General features: G+C 44.1%; 1 protein-coding gene across 1 annotated transcript; it reads left to right on the top strand.

Moving 5' to 3' along the window:
* Positions 1-14,418: 14,418 nt before the first annotated feature.
* TCF21 (transcription factor 21) lies at positions 14,419-21,099 on the top strand. The gene is made up of 2 exons (XM_005493895.3): positions 14,419-15,523; positions 17,091-21,099. Exons 1-2 carry the CDS (start codon positions 15,074-15,076, stop codon positions 17,178-17,180), a joined length of 540 nt encoding a protein of 179 aa, XP_005493952.1. The 5' UTR covers positions 14,419-15,073; the 3' UTR covers positions 17,181-21,099.
* The last annotated feature ends 651 nt before the right edge of the window (positions 21,100-21,750 follow it).

The raw sequence follows: 21,750 nt of genomic DNA, 5'->3' as shown, positions 1-21,750 counted from the left end.
TCCAATTATTCACCTTTTCAAAAGTGATTTATTTCCAGGATAACCTAATAATGTCAAAACCAGCACTGTTATGCTCTATCACCCACCAGGATGGGCCAGAGAAGGAAGGGGGTAACCGTATTGATCCATTTTGCCTTGCAGCATTTACCTGAGGACAGATGAATTTTACAGCCAATGACTTAGGAATCATTTGGTCAGTTTATTGTAAACAACTCCCTACTCCTCCTTCACACTTCCTAATAACATTACTCTGTAACATTTCCAGCACTCTTCTCTACCTCCTGTTTCAGAGGGAATTGGTTTTTTCATGCAGCTTCATCTTTGCTGATAAGGTATTACACGAGCTGACCAGTGATTTGTGCCACTGAAGAAATTAGGTAGAGTTTGTCAGACTGTTTGTCTTCTAAAGATTTTGTTAACAAAAATGAGAGCACTCTTGACAAATAGATCTTTTTCATCTTACAAGGGAATGGTTGAGTCCCAACTTAAAGGTGTGCAAACTGGCAGTTTTACATCCCAAATAAGTGTTTCAGGAAAATTGGGACTAGCAGAGTGATTTCTCTGTTCCTGTTTCCTTTCTTGTAAGGAATAATTTCCACCACTGGCATAATCTCCCTTCATTTGTATCATATGTCACCTGGCTGATGTTGGCAGAACACAACTTAAGGTTGGTTTTACTTCTCCCTCTTTTTTTTGGCCACTGCCCACGCAGTTGCTGCAGCACCAGTGATGCAGTTTGTGCTCCCTCTGCTCTGTTCAAACGTGGCACATGGAGGAACAACTTACTCTCTCCCTGTTCATGGCTGTACAAAACCCAGGCAAGACTCTGCACAAAGATGCGTGATGCTTTTAAAAAAAATTGTAACTGCAGCTGAAAGAGGCAGGGAGAATTTATTAATGTTACATTCTTTTACATATATGAGCCAGATCTCATGAACTCTTGTTCCATGACTGTGTTCATTCCATTTTTGATGCAGCAGCCAATTCACACAGTGGCAGGAGTGTCTTCAAGGCTGCATAGATAGTCGGGTTTGCAGCTCCTGGAGAACATGGAGAGATCCCTGCACTCTGTTTTAAGTAGGAGTCAGCAGATGACTAAGGATAATCTAATTTGTGCAAGAAATATATTTAATTTACATTTTGCTCTTAGAAAAAGCAAAAGCACAGTAAACAACGTCTTATCTACACCCATATATTCAGCTCAATTCCATGGAGTTTTGCCACTGACTCAAATTGGAACAAGATCAGTCCTTAATCATTAAAAAAACACACTTTTACTCTTGTTCTTCCGCACTTTATACAATATATTATATCAGAATGGAAGAGACTTCTTTTAAGGAATGAACAAGCATTCTGGTATATTCCACACAATTCTGGGCAACAAATTTCTAGTGTAATAAATTGTCCACTCCATGGCAAATTCTTACATGCATCCACTTTGCAAAAGTTTATTTTATGGATTCTGGTTTTTCATGCATGGGCAAAAGAATATTTGTTTCCTGACATTCTCTCTATATTATTGTTCATTTAAAAGTTGGAAATTAGAAAAAAAAGTAATGTATTATGCTTGTTTCCTTCATGAGAAAAAATTAAAAATACAAAGTTTTTAAATAAAATTCATTTGCAATCCAATTATACAGCCTGAAATGAATCCTTGTTATTGTGTCCTTGTACTTTTGCTTCATTAAAGCTACATAAAAAGTAGGATTATCTATTTTAAATAACTCAATAACTTTAAATGTTTTCTTCAATTATAATCCTGGAGGTAATAAATCCATATTATTTATTGTAAGACTAAATGAGGAAATAAGCACCTGAAATGTCACTTTAAAAGTGCTTGTTTCTGGTCCCTTCTGAAGAACTCCTTCTCAGTGTCCCATATGACTATTAACAAAGCTCATTATATTGATACACATTAGTATAGAGCAATTTGATGATTATCACGTAAATCTGTAAAAATCCAGACAGCACAAATAAAAACCACAAGTAGAATGGGATAGTGTCAAACCAAGAAGTTCCTAACCAAATGCCAAATTCCACAGATCCACTACTTATTGCCAGCCTGATTCCCTAAAGAGGAGATGGGGAACCATTACAAATGAAATGTTTCTGCTTTTTTGTTTGCATACAAATGACACTGGAAAATGGTTTTTGTTTAACTGCTTTACCTGGCACTGGATCCTGATGCACCCACTCAAATCCAAACACACGACAGTGTTTGGATTTGTTCATATTGTTCATAATACAGAGGCCTCTAATTAGGCCTCTGTATTATGAACAAGCCTGTCTGAATAGGTGTTACCATTCTGATCATCATGAGCACTTTGGGTCAGGTTAATTGCTCTCTTTGTCTCTCTTTGCTGAACTGTGAGCAGAGGTATCTGCCCAGCAGACTGTTAACCTGACATAAATTATCAGACAAGGCTACCACAACAGGAGGAGGAAGCCGAGGAAATGTGTGGGTTAGCAATCACCAAGCCTATTAAACTGCTTCAAAATCCCACCCTTTGGATTTGCAACTTCTCATGTTTTGGCTTGACCAAGAGGCAGGTTGGTGAAGCAAGAGGATCTGTGAGGGTGTGAAAGGGATGACCCTGGAAACAAAATATTGGTTTTACATCGCAGGGTATCCGTTACAGGAGAATTTCCTCTGGCGCCAGCAGGTATTTGAGCAGGCATCTGGATGGATCCCAAAGGGGGGAAGGAAATGGAGATGGAAGTTTTTAGAGGGGATCAAGATGTTAAGCCTTCAAACTGTTTAAATGACCCACAACAACTAACCTGCAAGGTTTTATCTGCATTATGACTTTTGGTGACATGAGGAGTTGTGGTTGATTTCTTTTTTTTTTTTTTTCCATAATTTCTTTTTCTTGCTGGTGGGGAATTCCAGCCAGGACTGCAGAAGGGAACCAGTAAAAGAATGCAAAGTCCACCTTCAATCAGTGATAAGGAAAATCATCTGATCCATCGCAGCCTCCTTTTCTCTGCAGAGGACACACTGATCATAAAACTGATCCTGAGAGCTCTTTGCTGCACTCCCAGTGCAGCACTCCCAGTAACTTTTCAAAACAATGTTAGCGGTATTGCTAACTGCAATCACAAAATGTTACTAAATGGACTGATAGAATTTTATCCCGCAGGCAAATTTTGTCAAATATTTGCTCTGTTTGGTCTTGGGAAAGAAAATCTTCCTTGGGGGTCTGAAGGCTGATTCATTAAATCTGAGCTGTCTGCTGAAGTGCTCAGTAAAAGTGACTCTGATTTATTTGGATTTGTCACTATAAAGGTCTCTGGAGACAGATATTTATCCTGTGGGATTCTTGACAAATTGGCCAAGTGGTCTGGGCAGTCCAGAAGGAGAGTGGTCCTCTTTGACCCCTCACATGGCCAGAGAACAGGTAATTACTCCCCCAGTCACAAACATGCACCAAAATCACGTCGTTACCAAGACTTCTCTCCCCACCCAGAATCTGGTGATCTGAGCTTAGACAAGGACTCAGCTCTATACTTGATCTCACTGGAAGACATGTCTGAGATGAAAGTATGGTCTGTAGCTGTAGGGACAGGCAGATAATGGGATGGATTTATGCTGTTGAGGGGACATCCTACTGAACTGCACCATAGGAAGGGTGTTTGTCCTGCTGCGGTCAGAATTTGTAAAATACTTGATTGTAATATTGAAAGATCAACTTGGACCCTAACTTTGCCACCATATTTTAACACCTTCCCACCAGGGTGGACTAAGCCAGGCATCCTTCTAACGGCAAAACAACTAAGCCAGGCATCCTTCTAATGGCAAAAAGAAGAGATTGAACTTGTCAAAAAGAAGGGAATTTGCTGCTGTTTTTTTACAGTCCCACTTGTGTGACTTTCCCCACACCACAGTGTATAAGGTGGAGTAGTGTCTAGTGTCAGTCCTTCCCTTTAATTATCTGCTAGCCTGGCTGAGAGCTGTATAAACACATTATGGTCTCTTGCAAGAAACAGATACTGCGAGTGCAACCATCTTTCCCTTTTCACTCTTTCTGTCTGTCCTGCCTTTTGTGCTCCACTGAATTTCATTAAACTGTTAGATAAAGTGCATATTGGCCCAGTTTCTTTTTGGCTCACTTAAGCTACTGATTTATTTATAGTTGGCACAGGGAATTATGCAACTTCAGGACATGACTAAGGCCACTTAAGATCTGTGTTCCCTCTCAGATATGGGCAAAATAAATTCAGGATGCCACATCCAGAATTATTGTTCCAAATTACTAGAAAGTAGTTGGTATGAAAAGCATAACTAAAGAGAAACATAGGGAAAATCTGTGACAATGACAGCCTGTCTTGGAGCCAGCTTGCCATTACTTGGGGATTTTCACCTTCCAGGAAATAGGTCTCCTCCCCATTCACACCCATGAGTTGAAAGAGAAGTTTGGCTGATATCAGTGCAGTAGCACAGGCCTGAAACATCCAAACTTGAGCTAAACAAGTTCAGTGGCAGCAGAAATAAAGTGGGGGGGGGGGGGGGGGGGATTAAACACAGTGTGATGGGGAACTCTGCACCAGGAACTGTCATTTGCAAGGGATACACACAGATGAGTTAGTCTCAGCCTGTATAAAACAGTGGAGTATCTGGGCCCCAAATAAACCATTCCATAACCATTCTGTTCAGCATAAAAAATGGTGTCAAAGTAGCTAAAGTTCATATTAGAACCTCAGAAAGAAACACCATTTTTAAAAGGCACTGAGGGTGGGGGTCAGTCTTGTAAAGGTAACAGCAATGGTCTCTTTACTCTACTTGGTGGTTGGATGACTTCAACCCAGAGGTTTTGCCTGGCAATCTGTCTTGCTAAAAGTCAGGGTAAGATAAACTGTACTCTGTCTCTGATTTCTGCAAGAAAGAAAACAATTGAACCACTGGTCATTCATCACTGAGCCACCCTGCCCCCTCTCCAACACCTTGTATAAAGTTGTAGATTCTGGAGCTGTTTAGCTTTCCTGATCCATTTCTTCAAAAGGAAACAAAAAATTAAGTAACAAGAAATGTATTTTACAACTTTCCTATAATAACAATAGTTCAGAATTGAAAATGACAGATCAAGAGAGAAATTACTTGATATTATAATTGCTTGCACATCATGTCACTTGCATCATTACATGCCATATGCACAAGTAAGTTTAGTATCAAAGGGTCTCATGATATATTACAGGGCCTAGCCTCTACAACTGTGCTCATAAATACATTTACCTAGTCATAAACACATTTACCTATTCATAAAAATTTGCATTTATTTTTGTATACTGAGGAGCTCAAGCTCAGATGTAACTTATGGGGTTACAAATGTGTGCTTTGACCATCCAAATGGGGAAATTGGAGAATATTATTTGAGAAGTTTCTTTAGCAGCTTTAGATAGATGAGTGATTTAAGTTGCTGAGAAGCAAACCTGGACAGAACAAGCTGCAAAATTTATAAATTTGCTCTGACACAAGCAGTCTGAAAAGGGGAAGGGTGGCATACAATGATGGGAAACAAAAGTAGTCGTGATATATTATTGTAGGAAAAAGCAGTAACTTGGGTGAGAAGAAACATCTAGGCTTGCTCTGATGGGCTGAGTGCATGCTCAGCAGTCAGGGAAGAAAAGGAAACTCTACTGCTCCTTGTAACAAAGCCAGCTTCATTCTGCTTGTGGCACAGAGTGCTCTGCTTTGGGTGCCATGCCTGCCTGGCTGCTTCCCACAGCCCTGCAAAGAGATGCTTCAGAGCACATCATCCTGCACACGACATGGCCACTGCACAGGTAAGTACCAGGAGAGTCTTAGCAAGCTGTGAGGTGGAGTGGGGAAACTAAAAAAATCACTCAGGAAGAAGATGGGCATGAAAGCTGAGTTCTCTAGAGCCTCACTGCACCCCGAGAGTCTGCATTAGCTCATGGTTCAAGGAAGTAAGACCCTTTCATGGAAGAGACAATTAGTTACAAAAAGGCATAAAGAAGCCTAGTAATGGATTTTAACTCTCCTAAGGGAATCCTGTGTTTTTACTGGGGAAGGATTACAGGAAACCAAAGTAACACTTTATTTTTCTTCACGGAGAGCTTGGGGACTGCGGAGTAATTTAGCCAATGGTGATTTGCTACTTGTGCTATAGTGTTACCAATGATGGTACTCCTGGTCTGTTTATTAAACTTCTGGCTTGTCACTCACCACTAGCAGGATCAAAACTCATTGTTTTTCTTCCTATGAAAGCAACTTTTCCATCTTTCAGAATTACTATGAGATTGAGAGATGAGTGCTTTCATCTAAAATCAAAGTCAGGCATGTATCCATTTCGTAAGACATGTGAGCATAAAAATGTGCCAATGTAAACACCAGGTATCTGAATGAAAAATGTTAATTGGCATTTCAAGAAATGAGGAGACATCACAAAGATATTTTAGGCTTTCAACATATTTGTAGTATTCTAACATCAATCATTTTCTTGCATCTATCAGGTTATTTATCTTAGCTACCCTCTGTATCCATTACCATAGTGCCTAAGCCCCTTGTAATGTTTTTGTAGGGCAGGGAAGTGTTCTCATCCCTGTTTTACCACCGAGAGATTGGAACAGAAAGGATCCCACTTTTGAGGACACTTAGAAAGTCTGTAACATAGGAGAAAATCAATGCACATATGCCAGCTCTCTGGCCAGAGTCTTAATCAAAGAAGAATTTGTCTCTTTTAAATTAGACTGAGTTTGCACCTGGTTAATTTGCCCCATAAATTGTAGAAGCAAGGTTGTGTTAGACATGTCCCTGAGCCATTAGCTTTAAGTCTAATTGCACCAACACTTAGAAATGCAGGAACAATCCAGGGCTTGCACCTTAAGAAGGACTCTGGCTACACACTGCCAAAGAAAGATGAAAGACTGCAGTGAGCCAGGGCGTGGGAGGAAGAGAAAGAGAAAGATGATGTGTTGTATTGCTGTGGGTGCTGCACCAGGCACTTGACAGGAGCTTTCCCTGGAACTGCCAGGTCTTCAGGACAAAACACAGCTCTCAGCCTGGAGAGCCCAAGCTGGCCTCAGACAGCCAGTGTGCACTGGCATCCCATGGAAGGTTGCACTGACTCCCCTTAAAGGCCCTGTGCTCAGACTGGCTGAGCAGCTTCCCAGCGAGGGTTTTGCATACATGGAAAACCCTTTAGAGGAATTCATTCTCAGTGTTAAGAGAAAACTTGTGGGTGCAATGTTACACATCTTCTCCACTCTCTGGAAATTTCAGCCAATCCAGCTCCTAGTGATGTACAACTTTGTTCAGGCCTTACAGAATGCATATCAAGATATTTGCCAACAAATTTTGGTATGTGTTAAATGGGATTATATGTAATATCTGGTAAATTTGCTATGTCATCCAAACATAAATTTGCTATGTAATCCTGCATGAGAATGAGAGAACTGCCTTTATTATTTTGGTGCAAAATTTGGCAGAGGTCTATTGTTGAAATAGACTTAACTGAAATGACACAGACATTGAAATAAGGTATCAAAATCTTTCCTTACTGATTAAAATCAGGAGATTCTGGCTGACATACCTCTCCACATTAGCCTCAGCCATCATCCCATCTGATTTTTAAAAATTCGCAAATACATATCTGAGTCCCATTCTGTCCTTTCTGAAAAAAAAAAAAAAAACCAGGGCCACTTTAATCCCTTGGAACAGATGCCTTAACTTCCTGGCAGTTTTAAAAAATTTGCATTTTCTGCTTTGGATAGACTCAGAGAAGCTCATAGACGTTGTTTTGTATTTCCCCTTACTGAACCGCACAAGAGTACTGGACCTGGCCAACAGAAGGTCTGATGACTCATCTCTCTGTTTTCCTCCTTTAACCAGTTTTCCTTCTGGGTTAGTCGCTCCCCAGTTAAGAACTTCATACTAGGGAGTCTGAGCATCACCCTAGACCTTGTACACACAAAAGAAAAAAAGAAAAGCAGGGAGGAGAAAGAGAGCCAGCCTACCTTCACAATTTGTTCTTGAAGGTTTTTCCTCCCTCACTTCTCTGCTTTCAGTTCTCTGGTCCCTTCTCAGCCTTGCGGGACTCCACTGCAACACATGTTTATGGTCTTTGTAGGCTATTCCTGGTTCATTGTCAAAATTATTTTTTCCCCTCCAAGTTACTTAAATAGACTTTTATGATGTGCTTTTGCAATACCGCTTTCTAAAACAACACCATTTTCTATATGTATTATGAACTACGATACGCACCATAAAATCAGAGGACTGCACTGTGGCAAAGTGCCATGACCCCACTTTGGGGATGTTCCAGGAGCTCCAAGAGTCACAGTTTGTGAGGCATGTATAAGGCCTGTCAGAGTAAGAAGAAATGCACAGTGACTGTGGTCTTTCTGTGTCACTTGAGTCGGATGTGTAATCTGCTTTCTCCTTTGTCTTTCCAGCTAACACTCCTGTTCCAGACTCATCCACAATGCACACACTCTTCAGCTGACTGCTGAGTTGGTTGAACCCCTGTGTATGATCCCACATGTGGATAGCTGAGTATCACCAGTCTGCTGGTTTGTTATATCGGTATTTTTAGCCAAAATAGTTTTGCAGCTATGTCACTGCAGTCCAGCATGTGTTTTTAAAGGCCTAATGCGGCCACCTATGGTAAAATGCAAAGCCCCTGTGACAAATGGAGCTCAAGGGAGTCCAGCAGCACAAATTGTGGCCAACTCAGTCTCTAATAGAGTAAAGCAGCCCACAAAGAGTGGGCTCCAGAATGTGATGTTTCACTTGGATGGGAAGAGAGAACATAGCCCAGCCTACTGTGTTTAATGATGGATGCTGTGGGAATCCGACTTTCAGAAATTGCGAGCACTTTAAGTGAATAGGAATTTCAGAAAATCTGTGTCTGCGCACACACATCATGCCATAAACCATGCGAGTAATAAAATCTTACCAGAATAGCTGACATTCTTCCTGCCACTCCCCTACAAACTGTTCTTCTTTTCCAAACTTCCCTCTGAAAAAGGTCTTTTGTTTTCCAAAACTTGATCCAATGTGCTAATAACTGGAAGGCATAGAGAACTTACTTCTTATCAACAAGTTTCATGTTCTAAAGTCACAAAAATGCAAAGGATTAGGCAATAAAGAAACATCACAGAAAGAGATATTCAAAACAAAACAGTTATGCCTGCATTTTAATCCTTCCATGACTATTTTACATAAGATATATTGGCTTTTTTGCATATTTCTCTTTTGACCACTTCATAAAAGAGTCTGCAGTTTACAATGTAAAAACATTTCTGAGATGCATTCTGGAAGCAATACCTAGTAATAGTCTCTGCAGTAGAGATGGAAGAGGATACCTCTCCTCATTGTCTGTGAAGAACGATAATATAGGAATAAATTTGTAGAGGAATAAATAATAAAACAAACATGACACAGCCACTTAGGTTTCACAGAATATTCTGAGTTGGAAGGGACTCCCAAAGATCACCAAGTCCAGCTCTTCAGTGAATGGCCTACACAGAGATCAAACCCATGACCTTGGCATTATTAGTCCCATCCTCTGACCAGCTGAGTTACTTTCTCCTAGGTTTGCTTCATACAAGCATCCTGCCAAAGGAGATTCACTAGCACATCCTTGAATCGCTCAGTGAAAGCCTGGGCTGAGCTCTCATGTCAAGGATTAGCTGTCTTGTTTCTGCTTCAGTAACTTCTTTATCTTCTATATCTTATATATTTCTGGTGTACACAGGTTCTAAATCACAGCAAGACATTGCTTCACACAGCAGCAGACCCAAAGCTCTCACCACAGATCTGGAATAGGAGGGGGATGTGAATCACACCAGGATTTGATGAACTGATGATTAAGATTTGTCTTAACTCCTGATTAAGACACTGACCTTGTTGTAGGTATCTCTCTTAGGTGTTAGGGTATTTAATCATGACTTTGCTTCTGTAGAGGCAGTTTTTGCTATTCCTGTTCATAGATGCTGGTTTACCCTGTGAGCAATCCTGCTGATTTTTGTGGAGCCACTCAAGGGAAAGATACTGGGTGGCATTAGGCTGGGAGATAAAAGTCATCCGGTTATTACATATACAGGTACTCCCTGTGATAAAAAAAGGCACTGCTTACATTTGTCACAGATTTTGTCATCAATGTGACAAAAAAAAAAAATATTCAATCTGGAATTAGGTATTCTGAGTTTTGCAAAGTGTTTTTTTCAATATCCACTGAAGAAATTTTTCTTTAACTCCACTTCCCAGAGTTTTAATGGGTTTGTGGTATTTCAAAGTTTAAAAAAATCACATGAAATGGAACTATGGCTCCAGCATAATTTTCTACATAAATTTTCTTGGAACTACAGCTTATTTCCTTTTAAATTTTCTAATCAATAAGATTGAAATATTTTCGCTTTAGGTATCCATAAAACCTTCAGTTTAAAATGAACATAGAAGGAAATATTGTTGGGTTGTTTTTTTTTTTCCTCACAATAAACTATTCCAGAAAAGACTTTCTCAAGAAGCTCTAATTTTTCAGGGCTCTGAAGGAAGATAATTGGATTTCTTGGGGAGGGACAGTGATGCTGATGTCCCATACAAATATGTGACATCACCTAGGGCCAGTTCTCCTGGACATACTTTTTATTCTCTTGGCAACAACATTACTTTTTTTTCCTTGTTTATTGCTTTATGTTATTTTTCACAATGTCTTTTACCTTTCAGACTAAAATTCTGACCAGAAACATATACATAGCACTAAAAATGAGATGTGAAAGGATTTCAAACCCTTCCCACAAGCTATTCCACTGTTACAAACAATTTTGACCAATTCCCCACAGTCCATACTCTACAATATCTTATATTATTAATACTATTAGTGTTAATTATTTGCATATATTATATTATGGCATTATTTCACTTAAGGTATGTTAAAGTATGCTTCTAAAGTCCTTTTACCATTTCACTTGGTTTCTGGGTGAGATCAAGAGTAACCAGGAGAAATCTCAGTGCAATCTGGTTTTCTTTTTAAAGCAGCGACTTGAAAACACTAATGAAGTAGTACTTTTCTTACTGATTATTCTCAAACCTGACTGAACACAATTCATGATCAGCAGGCTGCCTGTGGGTGACTTCCTTGGTTGTTCTCCAAATAATAACTCTGTATTGTACTTGGGCAAATAATTTCAAAACCAGCAACTGATTATGTTTTCCTCAGCTCCGGGTGAACTGAGTTTGTTCTTGGGTGACTGCTTAATAGGTAGTGAAATTATGCTGCCTTGATAAATGACACAGAAAATCAGAAAATAAACCTAGCTGTGTCATGCAAAACCATTAAATACTTGCAGAAAGCTTGGCCTCAAGTCCCAAGGCTGTTCTTAAATTACCATGTTACTCCTGTACAAGAAAGGGAAGACTGGAGGCATAAAAAGTGGGACTTCCTTTCTAGAGGGAAATTTGTAACCTGCCATAGACCAGCATAAGCCTGTGTGAGATGTGTCCCTCATCTGACACCCATCAGACCAGGCATCCTGAATCTTTGTCCCCATCATCCCCAGCATCTTCTAAATGGCCTGTCTGAGTGAGTCTAGTACTTAGGAGTAAGAGGGATGCATGGTCCTGCATAACCAGAGCACTGCAGAGGATAAAGTAATCTACAGCGTAAATCCACAGATTTGCACTGATGTTCCTCATGCCAGCATTTCAACTTCCTTTTTCAAACATGAATGAAGACACAAATGCACTGGAAAGGCCAAAAGGACTTTAGCTCCATCTGTCTTTCCCAGCCAGTTACTAACCCAGTGGCCAGTCTGTAGTCGCAGCCATCGAACTGGAGAAGCAAGGGCTTCCACCATTATCGGGGTGGCTGCAGCCACCCCAGCTTTACCCTTCCCACAGGGCTGGGTTGGTTTCCACCCTGCCAGCCCCTATTCCAGATCAGGTGATATTCAGGAAGTCAGGAGGACTGGGCTAAAGGTGAGGGAAAAGGATTGAAATGGAGTCGGATTAGGGGTACAAGGCCCGGGCTTGCCAGGTGAGACATAAGAAGCAGAAGGGCTGGAAAAGCACAGGTTCAAGTCATGTAACAAGCAAATAAGGAAGCAGATTAGAAGATATGTTGTTTTTTTAGCCCTGCCCATGCTGCCCCCCCTTGGAGAGGGAATAATGGGTAAATGTATTAAGAGTGTATAATAGTTTGTATGCATAAAGAACTCAAAGTGTATTACACTATATGTATAACATACACTTCTATGTACATGTATGTGAGTATACATCACATACATGCAGTAATCTCCACAAAATGAACACAAAAAATGCGCCCTGTGTCTCTTCAAATGTGTGTGGCCTTTATTAAGTGAATTTTAATGACCCTGAGTATTTAAAAATGTAAAGAAGTAAAAACTACAAATGTGTGGATATTCTAAAGGCTCATGGCACACATGTATGCATATCTTGATATTCTGAATGCATATGTAGCAGCATACTAAAGGCATTTTTAAAGAGCCAGTTCATTTCTTCTGCTTTTTACAACAAAAGTTTAGAAAGTGCTAAAATAAAACTGGAAAGGCTATAAGTATATATTGTTTTAGTTGTTTTGTCTTCTGGGAATTCCTGATGCTGGAAATTTTCCCTCTCTGGTCACTCATGCTTAGAGACACAGGCAACTTCAACTTGGTTTTCTGTCATCCTTGCTCCAGTAAGAGTCTTAGCTCAGTTGTGACATCAATCACGTGGACTATAAATCTCTGCAATGGATATGGCCATTTAAATCTCCACCTGCACAAACAACAATCAGGCCTAGAAAATAAGGAGACTAATAAATCTCCACACTGGTGATTATTGATATTTTGGATTTGCAACAGCAATGTTATTAAAAAAAAAAAAAAGTAATCCATTAATTAGGACTGATATGCTGACAATCTATTTAGTTTAGTTTATATACAGAGAAAACACAAACAAGGCACAGTTAACACAACATGAGTTTAGAAATTACTGAATTTACTGAATTCCCAAGAGCCCAGTGCTTGGAGATATGATATCTTAATGTACTTATCCTATTGTGAGGGGGAAGGTGTTATCTTCCAGACAAATGATAAAAAGGTGTTTTTTCTTCTGGCTTTCATGAGCCAAGGAAGAAAGATGGATCAAGAGATAGGCAAGACTTCCTTGCTGGCTATCAAAAATGACACTCTGCCTCCTACTGAAAATGTAATCTGCAGACAGTACACAGCACTCGGCACACATACCAGCTTGGCCCTCCACCGTTTTTGTTGGGTTTTTTAGTGCATTCAGAAAACCCTATGTGATGCTTACACAGATCAGCAAGAAACTTTTCCTTGGCTCCAGTGACTTTGGATTAACTGTGAAGCCACTGGTGACAACTGAGGCTGCACATTTTTTCTGGAGTTATGTGAATCCTCAGATAAGCAGCTGAATAAGTGGAATTTCTCCTGCAATAAGAGCAGTCCCTGTGTGCAGTTCTTTAGCCCCTTGTGTTCAACACCCAGACTGCAGGGCAACCTGTGGGGTTTCAGAAAGTGTGTGAGCAGGGAAGAAGCAACAGGAGCAAGTTCCTGATTCACTGGCCTCTTTGGGCTCCAAATGTGGATTTAGGAGACTAGTTTACATGGAGGGGAAGAAGTGATAGCACAAAGTTAATTGCTTTCAAAAGCCTGCTCTGCTGAGGCTGAACACACAGTGCATAAGTTTGTAACGGCAGCATAAGTGTGTTTATTCAAACTATACAGCAACCCACTCACTCACACGTGTGGCAAAATCACTGGGAATGTTTGGCTTCAGGGGTTGCAGAGCCCGGCCTAATGCCCTCAGTCCCACAGGAGGGGCCTTATCCCTTATCTTGCTTCTTCATTCAGGCAACACCCCTCACTTTGGAGCATGCATGAATCAGCAGACAAAACACTCCCCGGGTACGGAGGAATGAACCGCTGACATTGCTCTGCACGCCAAGTAAAGGTTTCTGTTCTGTGGGAACTCTACCATCCAATAAACCCCCCCTCGCCCCATTTCCTTCATTTCATGCACGCCCTTGCCACCCTAGCCACAGCCACAAAGACCCTCCCCAGCAGAACAGCACGCTCCCTCGGCTCAGTGGGGCTCACACAGTGCTGGGATCTTGGCCACTTGGCACACCTGTGGGCCAGGAAGCCTCCGCAACATTCACAGCTGGGAGGACTCACAGACCGACAGGGACCGGGACTTGTCGGACGTCACCCCGGAAGGCTGGAAGAAGTCAGATCCTCCTGCCGCCAGCCCCTGGGCTGTGACGGCAAGGTCCATGCTGCTGGCCAGGCAGCGGAGCACTCCCTTCCTGGAATATGCAACTAGCTGGACAGGATGCGTTCACAAATATAATCATCCACAAATCTCCCCCAGATTAGGTTACAGGACAGCGTTTCGACGGCACGCATTACAAAGCTCCCTGGAAGGCTTGCTGGTGGATCTGCTGATCTCTCTGCTCATGACCCATTTTGGCTTTCATCAAGAATCATGACACCAGCTGCCTGGGTCATCTAGGAGGCAGAGAGGGGGAGAGCTGTAAAGGGAAGTGGGGAAGAAAAAGGGAAGGAGGAGAAGGAGAAGGAGGAGGAGGAAGGGGGAGGATAGAAAGACAGAGCACTGGGAGAGAGAGTAAATTGTTTTAGTCCAGTTGTGAAGATTTGAATCCCAGGTCCGAGCTCTCAGCAAAGGCTTGCTGGGATACTTCATTCCCTGTCCTGTGCAAAGGTCTGTGATTGGGGATGTGGTGTGCTCAGTGGGCAGGGCCCCTCCCCTGGGCTGGATCCGCCTCTCCTATCCCCCAGATAAATTACTAGTGTCCTCACTAAATTCCTCGGCTTTCTCTCTCCCTCTTTCTCTCCCTCTCTCACATAAACTCACTCCCTCCCTCAAACATAGGCAAAGCAGGGCTGGGGCGCGGGAGGGCGGGGATCCTCTCTGGACTGGTATTGTGCCTTAGTCCTGGGCGGGGAGGGAAGGGGAGGAAAATACTGGAGCCCCTTCTCTCCTACGCCGCCTTGAAATAGATTTGAGGAGCTGCCCTTCTTCCCCCCCTCCCCCCTTTCCTGCTGGTCGTTTGGCATCTTCCAGACCATGTCCACTGGGTCCCTCAGTGATGTGGAAGATCTGCAGGAGGTGGAGATGTTGGAGTGCGATGGCCTGAAAATGGATACTAACAAAGAGTTTGGGGCGTCCACCGAGAGCAACGAGGAGGGATCCAATGGCGAGAATGGCTCCCCTCAGAAGGGGAGAGGGGCCTCGGGCAAGAGGAAAAAAGCTCCCCCCAAGAAGAGCCCTTTAAATGGAGTGAGCCAGGAGGGAAAGCAGGTACAGAGAAATGCTGCCAACGCCAGGGAGAGGGCAAGGATGAGGGTCCTTAGCAAAGCCTTCTCCAGGCTTAAGACCACCCTACCCTGGGTGCCCCCCGACACCAAACTTTCCAAACTGGACACCTTGAGGCTGGCCTCCAGCTACATTGCTCACCTGAGGCAGATCCTGGCCAATGACAAGTATGAGAACGGCTACATCCACCCAGTCAACTTGGTAAGTCAGAGTCCGCCGAGGACGGTCACTCCGTGCGTGTGCATGGGGAGAGGTGGGCAAGCAGCTGGCATGGGGCATGTGCGGGACAAAACTTTGCTGCGCTTCTCACAGAGAGCCTGGTGCTGCTGGGGTGGAAAGCGGTACTGTACGGGGGGACAGGCTCCCTGCTGCCCTGTGCCCTGAGCACCAAGCTTCCCAGGCCCCCTCTGCTGCTCCTAGCAATCCCTTCCAGGAGACAGGCAGCCACGCTGACCACAAATAAGCAGGAGCAGGCTTTACACTTTACTGCCCCAGAAACGACTGAGAAACCACAGAGGCTTTCTACCTGCAAGTGGGCAGGTACAGGAATTTGGGTAGAAAAGGGTGTGCTTGAGGAAGGACCCTCAAGAATTTATTCATATCCTGTGTCTCTACGCCAGTGTTTCCTGACACAATACTGTCCCCAAGCCCTGGCTTTTTAAAGACAGGATTCTTGGGGTTCTGTGCTCAACCGCTCAGGTTTGCTGCGTTCAGGAAATTTCTCCTATACCTGTAAACTGGCACAGGAGAAAGAAATACCAAGGCAGACTCCCCAGAGGAGGTGTCTGCCCCAGGCACACTCCACAATGCCTCTCCCTGGGCTGTGTGGTGTCCCTCCTGCTGCTCCCACCACATAAAGTTTTCCTGAGCAGCCCTGGATCTCCCGACCATACCCGGCCGCCAGAAATATCCAGTGTCCACCTCTAAAAATATATACAAATTATGTAAACCAGGGGTAAGCAAGATCTGCCTGGGCTCTTTTTAGACATACAGTCTTTACACTGCCCACACGTGCAGACCCTGACCCATAAATGAATCACAGTGGGGAGCTGGGGACGTTTCACTGAGGTCAGGCTCTGCCTTTTGAGCTCTGGACTCTGGGGGAAAGTACGTTACCCGCTGTGTCAGCTGCTAAGGGCCTGGGAGATAATTTTTGATTAAAAACAAAATCCTCAACGCAACAACATAGAAAAAAAAATAAAACCAAACCAGCACCCAGTATAGATATAACCTCCCTCCACTTCCGCACCCCACAGAGGCACACCAAAACATGCTCCCCGAGACGTGGGAGGCCAGGGAGAGTGGCCGGGGCCCCAAGAGCTCCTGCCCCCGGGGTAGCGCGGCGGGGCGTGAGGAGGCTCCCGCGGGCCGGAGCCCCCGCGCCGCTCTCGACCAAAGGCGAGGGTGCCCGCGGCGATTATGCCGGGGCCATGCGAATGTGCGGGAGCCAGGCGGCTCCTTTCTCCCTCCCTTCTGCCGCGTATCAGACGGGCTTCGCCCCCTCGAGGACGCCCGGTGGGGACCGCCGGGGCTGTGAGGCAAAACGGCATCAGCCGCCGGGGAAAGGCAAAAGGGTCCTTGCCGAAGCCAGCGGCTTCTGCCCCGGCCTGAGGCCGGCTGAGCGCTGCCCGAAGTGGACTCAGGTGGGGAATGCCGGGCTCGGTCCCCCCGGACGCTCCCGAGCCGGACCCGCTGGCGATATGAGCGTTGCGATGTGCATTTCTCCATGTGTAACCCCCTTCCCACTCGTGTCTTTTCCTGGCTACAGACTTGGCCTTTTATGGTAGCCGGCAAACCCGAGAGTGACCTGAAAGAAGTGGTGAACACAAACCGCTTGTGCGGCCCGACGGCATCCTGAGCCCCGCGGCCGGGCCAGCAGCGTCCGTCCCGGCGTGGCCGTGCAGCGGGCGGCGGGGCGGGCAGGGACCCGCCGCTGTCCCGGGCCCCGGGCAGAGCCACGGGGAGAGCCGCTCTCCCGGCGCAGAGGAGACCAAACATGCCCTAGAAAAGACTCCATCCACCCCGAGAGATCCTGACTCTATTTAACTTTATTAAATGCGTGTACAGTCGAGTGTCCTGCAACCACAGCCTTGCTGGTTCAAGAGCTACTAGAGAAAAGACAGAGATCAAACAAAACCTACCCCGCGTGTATCTTTTGTCTGAGACCTGTGAAAATATGTAGATGCCTAGAAAAACAGACTTTGACAGTCATCTCTATGAACTAATTCACCCTAAAGATATATAGATATATTTTCTTCAAGCAGATTCTGCTCTATTTCTGTGAATAAACCTTCCTTTCTACTGAACACGGAGCGGTGTTAAGTGTTCGTTTGAGACTCTAGGGCTCGGCGGGGGAAGGACTGAGCCTCCGCCGGCTCCGCCGCTTCACGAAGCGGCCGCGCTGCGGGGATCCTGCCTCTCCGCCCCGGGCCACAGGAGGTCTGCTTTCCTGGAGATAAGGACCTGGAGCACACCCTGGGGGAGGGGGAGACTGGGTCCGCAGCTCGCCGCGGGAGCCCGGCCCGGCTCCGCAGCCCGGCGCCCGGGCGCTGCGGGAGCCGCCCCCGCCGCTCCGCTCGGCGGGGACAGGAACCGGGAGCTATTGATGAAGTACAGTCGGTCCTCAGCGCCGGGAATTTTTAACTTAAACATCTCCTCTCTATCGATCAGCGCACCCGTGGGAGATGAGGCTGAGATAAACAGGAGTGCGGGGCGCTCCCCCTGCACCGGCAGCGGCCGCCGGCAGCTGATGCGCCAGATCCCACCGCGCTGTTTAATGTTTCAGGGTTATGACCGCACTGTTTACAAGATGTCTTCGGTTATTTATACTGTTATTATTAGCACAGGGGCTTTAAATTTCCGCCTCACTTGCTCTTTCAATACCAACCCTCGGTTCCGTTTGATACCTGGGTACTTTCTTGCCGAAAGCAGGAGAGGGGCGGCAGGGGCTGCAGGGCCGTCTCCCGGACCAAGCCCTCCGTCCCCGCTGGTTGCGGGGAGCGGCAGGGCCCGGGGAGCGGTCACAGGCAGCGAGGGGGCCGCAGACCCTCCCGGGGGCTCCCTCCCCTGGGAATCCCCCGCAGGCCGGTGTTGAGCTGCCTCGGGCGCCCGTGCAGCCTGGATTGTGTTAATTCTCATCCCCCACTTTCCCCCGAGATAACTGGACGAGGTGGCGCGTCCTCCAGGCGACCCAAATTCACCAGTCGGGTTCATGCGTGGGCTAGGTTAGCTTTAATTAAAGCAACTCGCCGTGAACCGAGGGCTGTGCAAACATCTCAGCCCTCATTATGAAAAGGGCCAGGACATGCTGTATCATCCTAATGGTTGTGGAAGGGAGAGCTGTTTAATTTCACTTTTGTGCAGCTTTATCCCCTTGCCACACAATTAAGAGCAGACCTCTCTTAGTGCCAGGCCTAACCGTGCACAGCCTCGCTGTTGTGGACAGGACTGAGCCAGGTGAGATGAGCACTTACACACAGGGCCTTGATCGAATTTGTGGCCACACACAGACCCTGAACAGCCACAGCTCCTGCTCAAGAGATGAGCAACGCTGGTAACCATGGCTGAACAGGCTGATTTGCTGATTTCTTTGCCACAGGCACTGGGAAATTCACTGGGAATTTCTGGTCTATTAAAGGGAGACAGAATAGAGTCCCCAGCCTCACACTGAGTGCAGGTGACTGATGCAACAAACACACATTTTAACCTCAAAATTTACTCACTGAATTGACACTAACCACTGGATTTAACCACTCAAAATCTCAACTTAAATCCATGCTAACTAATGCCTGGTCAAGACTCATAGCAAGGTGCTGATTTTCTTCTAAAAACCAGAAATTGATATGCATCTGAGCTATGCATAAAATTGAGTTAAATTCTGAATATTCTAACACATGCTTCTTTACCACCCTGTCTTGCAATTCTTGCTAACTGCACTCAGCACCTTCCCAGCTAATTAACCATGTGCAGTGTTCATTTGCCACCTGAAATACAACACTGAAGAAAGGGAAGGGAGGAATACAATGGCACCCCGTGAAAAGTGAGGAACACAGCTGCAACCATGTGCCAAAAGCTGCAGGAACAGTAAGTGTTGAAGATGCTTACTGTATACACTGTACCAGCAGCAGACACCGCTGCTTCTCATACTGCTGTTCGCTTTATCTAGCAGTCTACACTGCAAGTGTCTTGGGGACTAAACTATTCCTCGAGCATCCTGCACCTTCCTCAGCCCTTGCCTCTGAGCAACAGTTCAGCAACAAGGAAACAAAAAGCAACAAGAAATGAACAAAAGCAACCAGCAGTACACAGAAAGGTAAACAATTACTTTACTCTGACTGTAAAATAATTAGTGGCTTTATCTCTATCTCTTTATTTTGAAGACAATGAACATATTTTCCAGAGGCATTTAGGTGGCTGGGAGCTCCTGGTCTGCTGACCTCTTGTGTTAAGGGCACAGACACAACAGTAATGGCACAGTGCTGGCAGCTGGCTTCAACAGCCCAAGTTTCTTAGATGAATTAAGAGTTCTACTATGCACTTCAAGAGAACAATGAATGAAATTATTCTACCCTGCTGCTGAGTGCAATTTTACTGCAAAATATTTGCAAACAGAAAATGTATGTTTAGTCTGACTGAAACAATTTACACTTTTGAAAGGAACTCGCAAATGTGCTAAGGAAAAGAGGGAACTGGTTTAAATATTGATGTCAATGACTTTAAAGAAAATATTTTGTTTGCTTTCTTGCTTTTCTGTACAAAGTGATGCATTTTATTATTTACCGAAATATACTTATACCCCTTTTTCATGTGGAAAAAAAGTTGACTTGGTTTATCTTTTTCTATCTACAAGGATGTAGATGCAGCTGTGTGAGTGTCTGTATACATTCCCTCCTAGTAATGTTTGAACTCATTGCCTGATTTCAGCTAGATTTGACAGAGGTCTCAGAGATAACTAAGTTATTATAATTTTTAATATTTCTGTGTGTGTGTGAAAACAGACAGCTGAGTAAAGAAAAAGTCAATAAATTTTGCAACTGCAGGAAGGGTTTCAACATGAGCTCAGCCTTTATTGGATACAAGAGCATATAGAGCAGAGTATCAGCTGTAGAAGAAGCTCCAAATGCCGCTTCAGTCACAGGATACAAGTTCATAGAAAACTTGCTTATAGAATTACATGTTTTAAGATAAGAACTCTATAAAAGCCGCTTAGTTCCATTTTATTTTAATACTAGTATTTGTTTGTTTGTTTGTTTCTTTGTAAAGAAACCAGTTTCAACCCAGCTACATTTTTCAATTCATCTAGAGACTAGCAAATCCTTTATTTGTAGTGCTGGCTCAGTGCTCAGGATCCTGGGTTTGGTACTGATATTGTGTTCCTTTGCAGAAACTTTCACAGTCTGTAAAGTCTTACAGAAAATACCTTTTAGGCTTATCTTATTCTCTCACTGGGATGGAAATCTGCCAGCCTGAAGCATCGGCATAGCAAGAAACTCACTCTGCAGACACCTGCAAAATGCTGTGCTGCTCTGGGCTCTGATGGGGCAGTGAGGCCACGGTGCTGGTCATGCCCTCAAACGTCAAGGTGCACAAGCAGAACGTGTGTGAGATAGCCTATTCTTTAAAGGGACTCTGAGGTCAAAATTCCCAGCCCGCCTCAGAAAATAAAAGGCACAGAAAATCTTTGTGGTTTCTTCTGTAGGGAAGTTGGTTCGAATCCTGGACATAATGGTAAGATCACAAGCACAGTTTTACTTGACATATTTGTAACCTCTCAGTTGCGTCTGCCTGAAAAAAACTTGCCCCCTTTTAAAAAATCACATATATTTTTCAAAAGGCAATTTTTGCCAAAACCCTCTTGTCATTTACTTTCATTATAATTTGTAGTAAAAAAAATTTAAATATTCAAAATATATTTGCTAATTGCAGGTTATAAACTTTCTAAAAGAGAACAAAACTTACACATATCTGGTGTACAAGTGGGGTACAATCTGATAAAATTGATGGATATTTTAATTTTTGTCTGGATATCTGAATGCAGATTAGCACTCACAGTCTCCCAAAAGGGACAGGATTACAAGGAAAATTCAATTACATTGCCACAAATTTTTATTTCAATGAAATTGAAATTTGTAGCAGCAAACAAGCAAGCATTCTGTAATTGCCATGTATATATACACCTGGAAAATCCTCCATACATAGAATTTCTCCCAACAGTCAGATTCAAATTGTTTGTGTTCATTTCTGGCCCATGTAGTGCTGACTATTCCCATATTAAGGATGCACTACCAAATGCAGGCCCATAGGGTAAATACCATCTTGTGCTCACTATTCAGCCACAGATTGTTACATGCTCTTCAGGCCAGCATAGCTCAATGGAGGGGAAGTGGCACAACCAGTAATAATGGCACTTTTCCGTCACTAGTGCTGCA

The sequence above is a fragment of the Zonotrichia albicollis genome, chromosome 3 (genome assembly GCF_047830755.1).
Source record: "Zonotrichia albicollis isolate bZonAlb1 chromosome 3, bZonAlb1.hap1, whole genome shotgun sequence".
Lineage (NCBI taxonomy): Eukaryota > Metazoa > Chordata > Aves > Passeriformes > Passerellidae > Zonotrichia > Zonotrichia albicollis.
The sequence above is the reverse complement of the archived record's forward strand: the minus strand, read 5'-3'. Positions and strand labels throughout refer to the sequence as shown.

Bases quoted from the DNA above. Each gene is read 5' to 3' on its own strand.
- TCF21 (XM_005493895.3), top strand. From the start codon at position 15,074: ATGTCCACTGGGTCCCTCAGTGATGTGGAAGATCTGCAGGAGGTGGAG. The intron at 15,524-17,090 runs GTAAGTCAGAGT...TCCTGGCTACAG, and splicing joins ACATCCACCCAGTCAACTTG to ACTTGGCCTTTTATGGTAGC.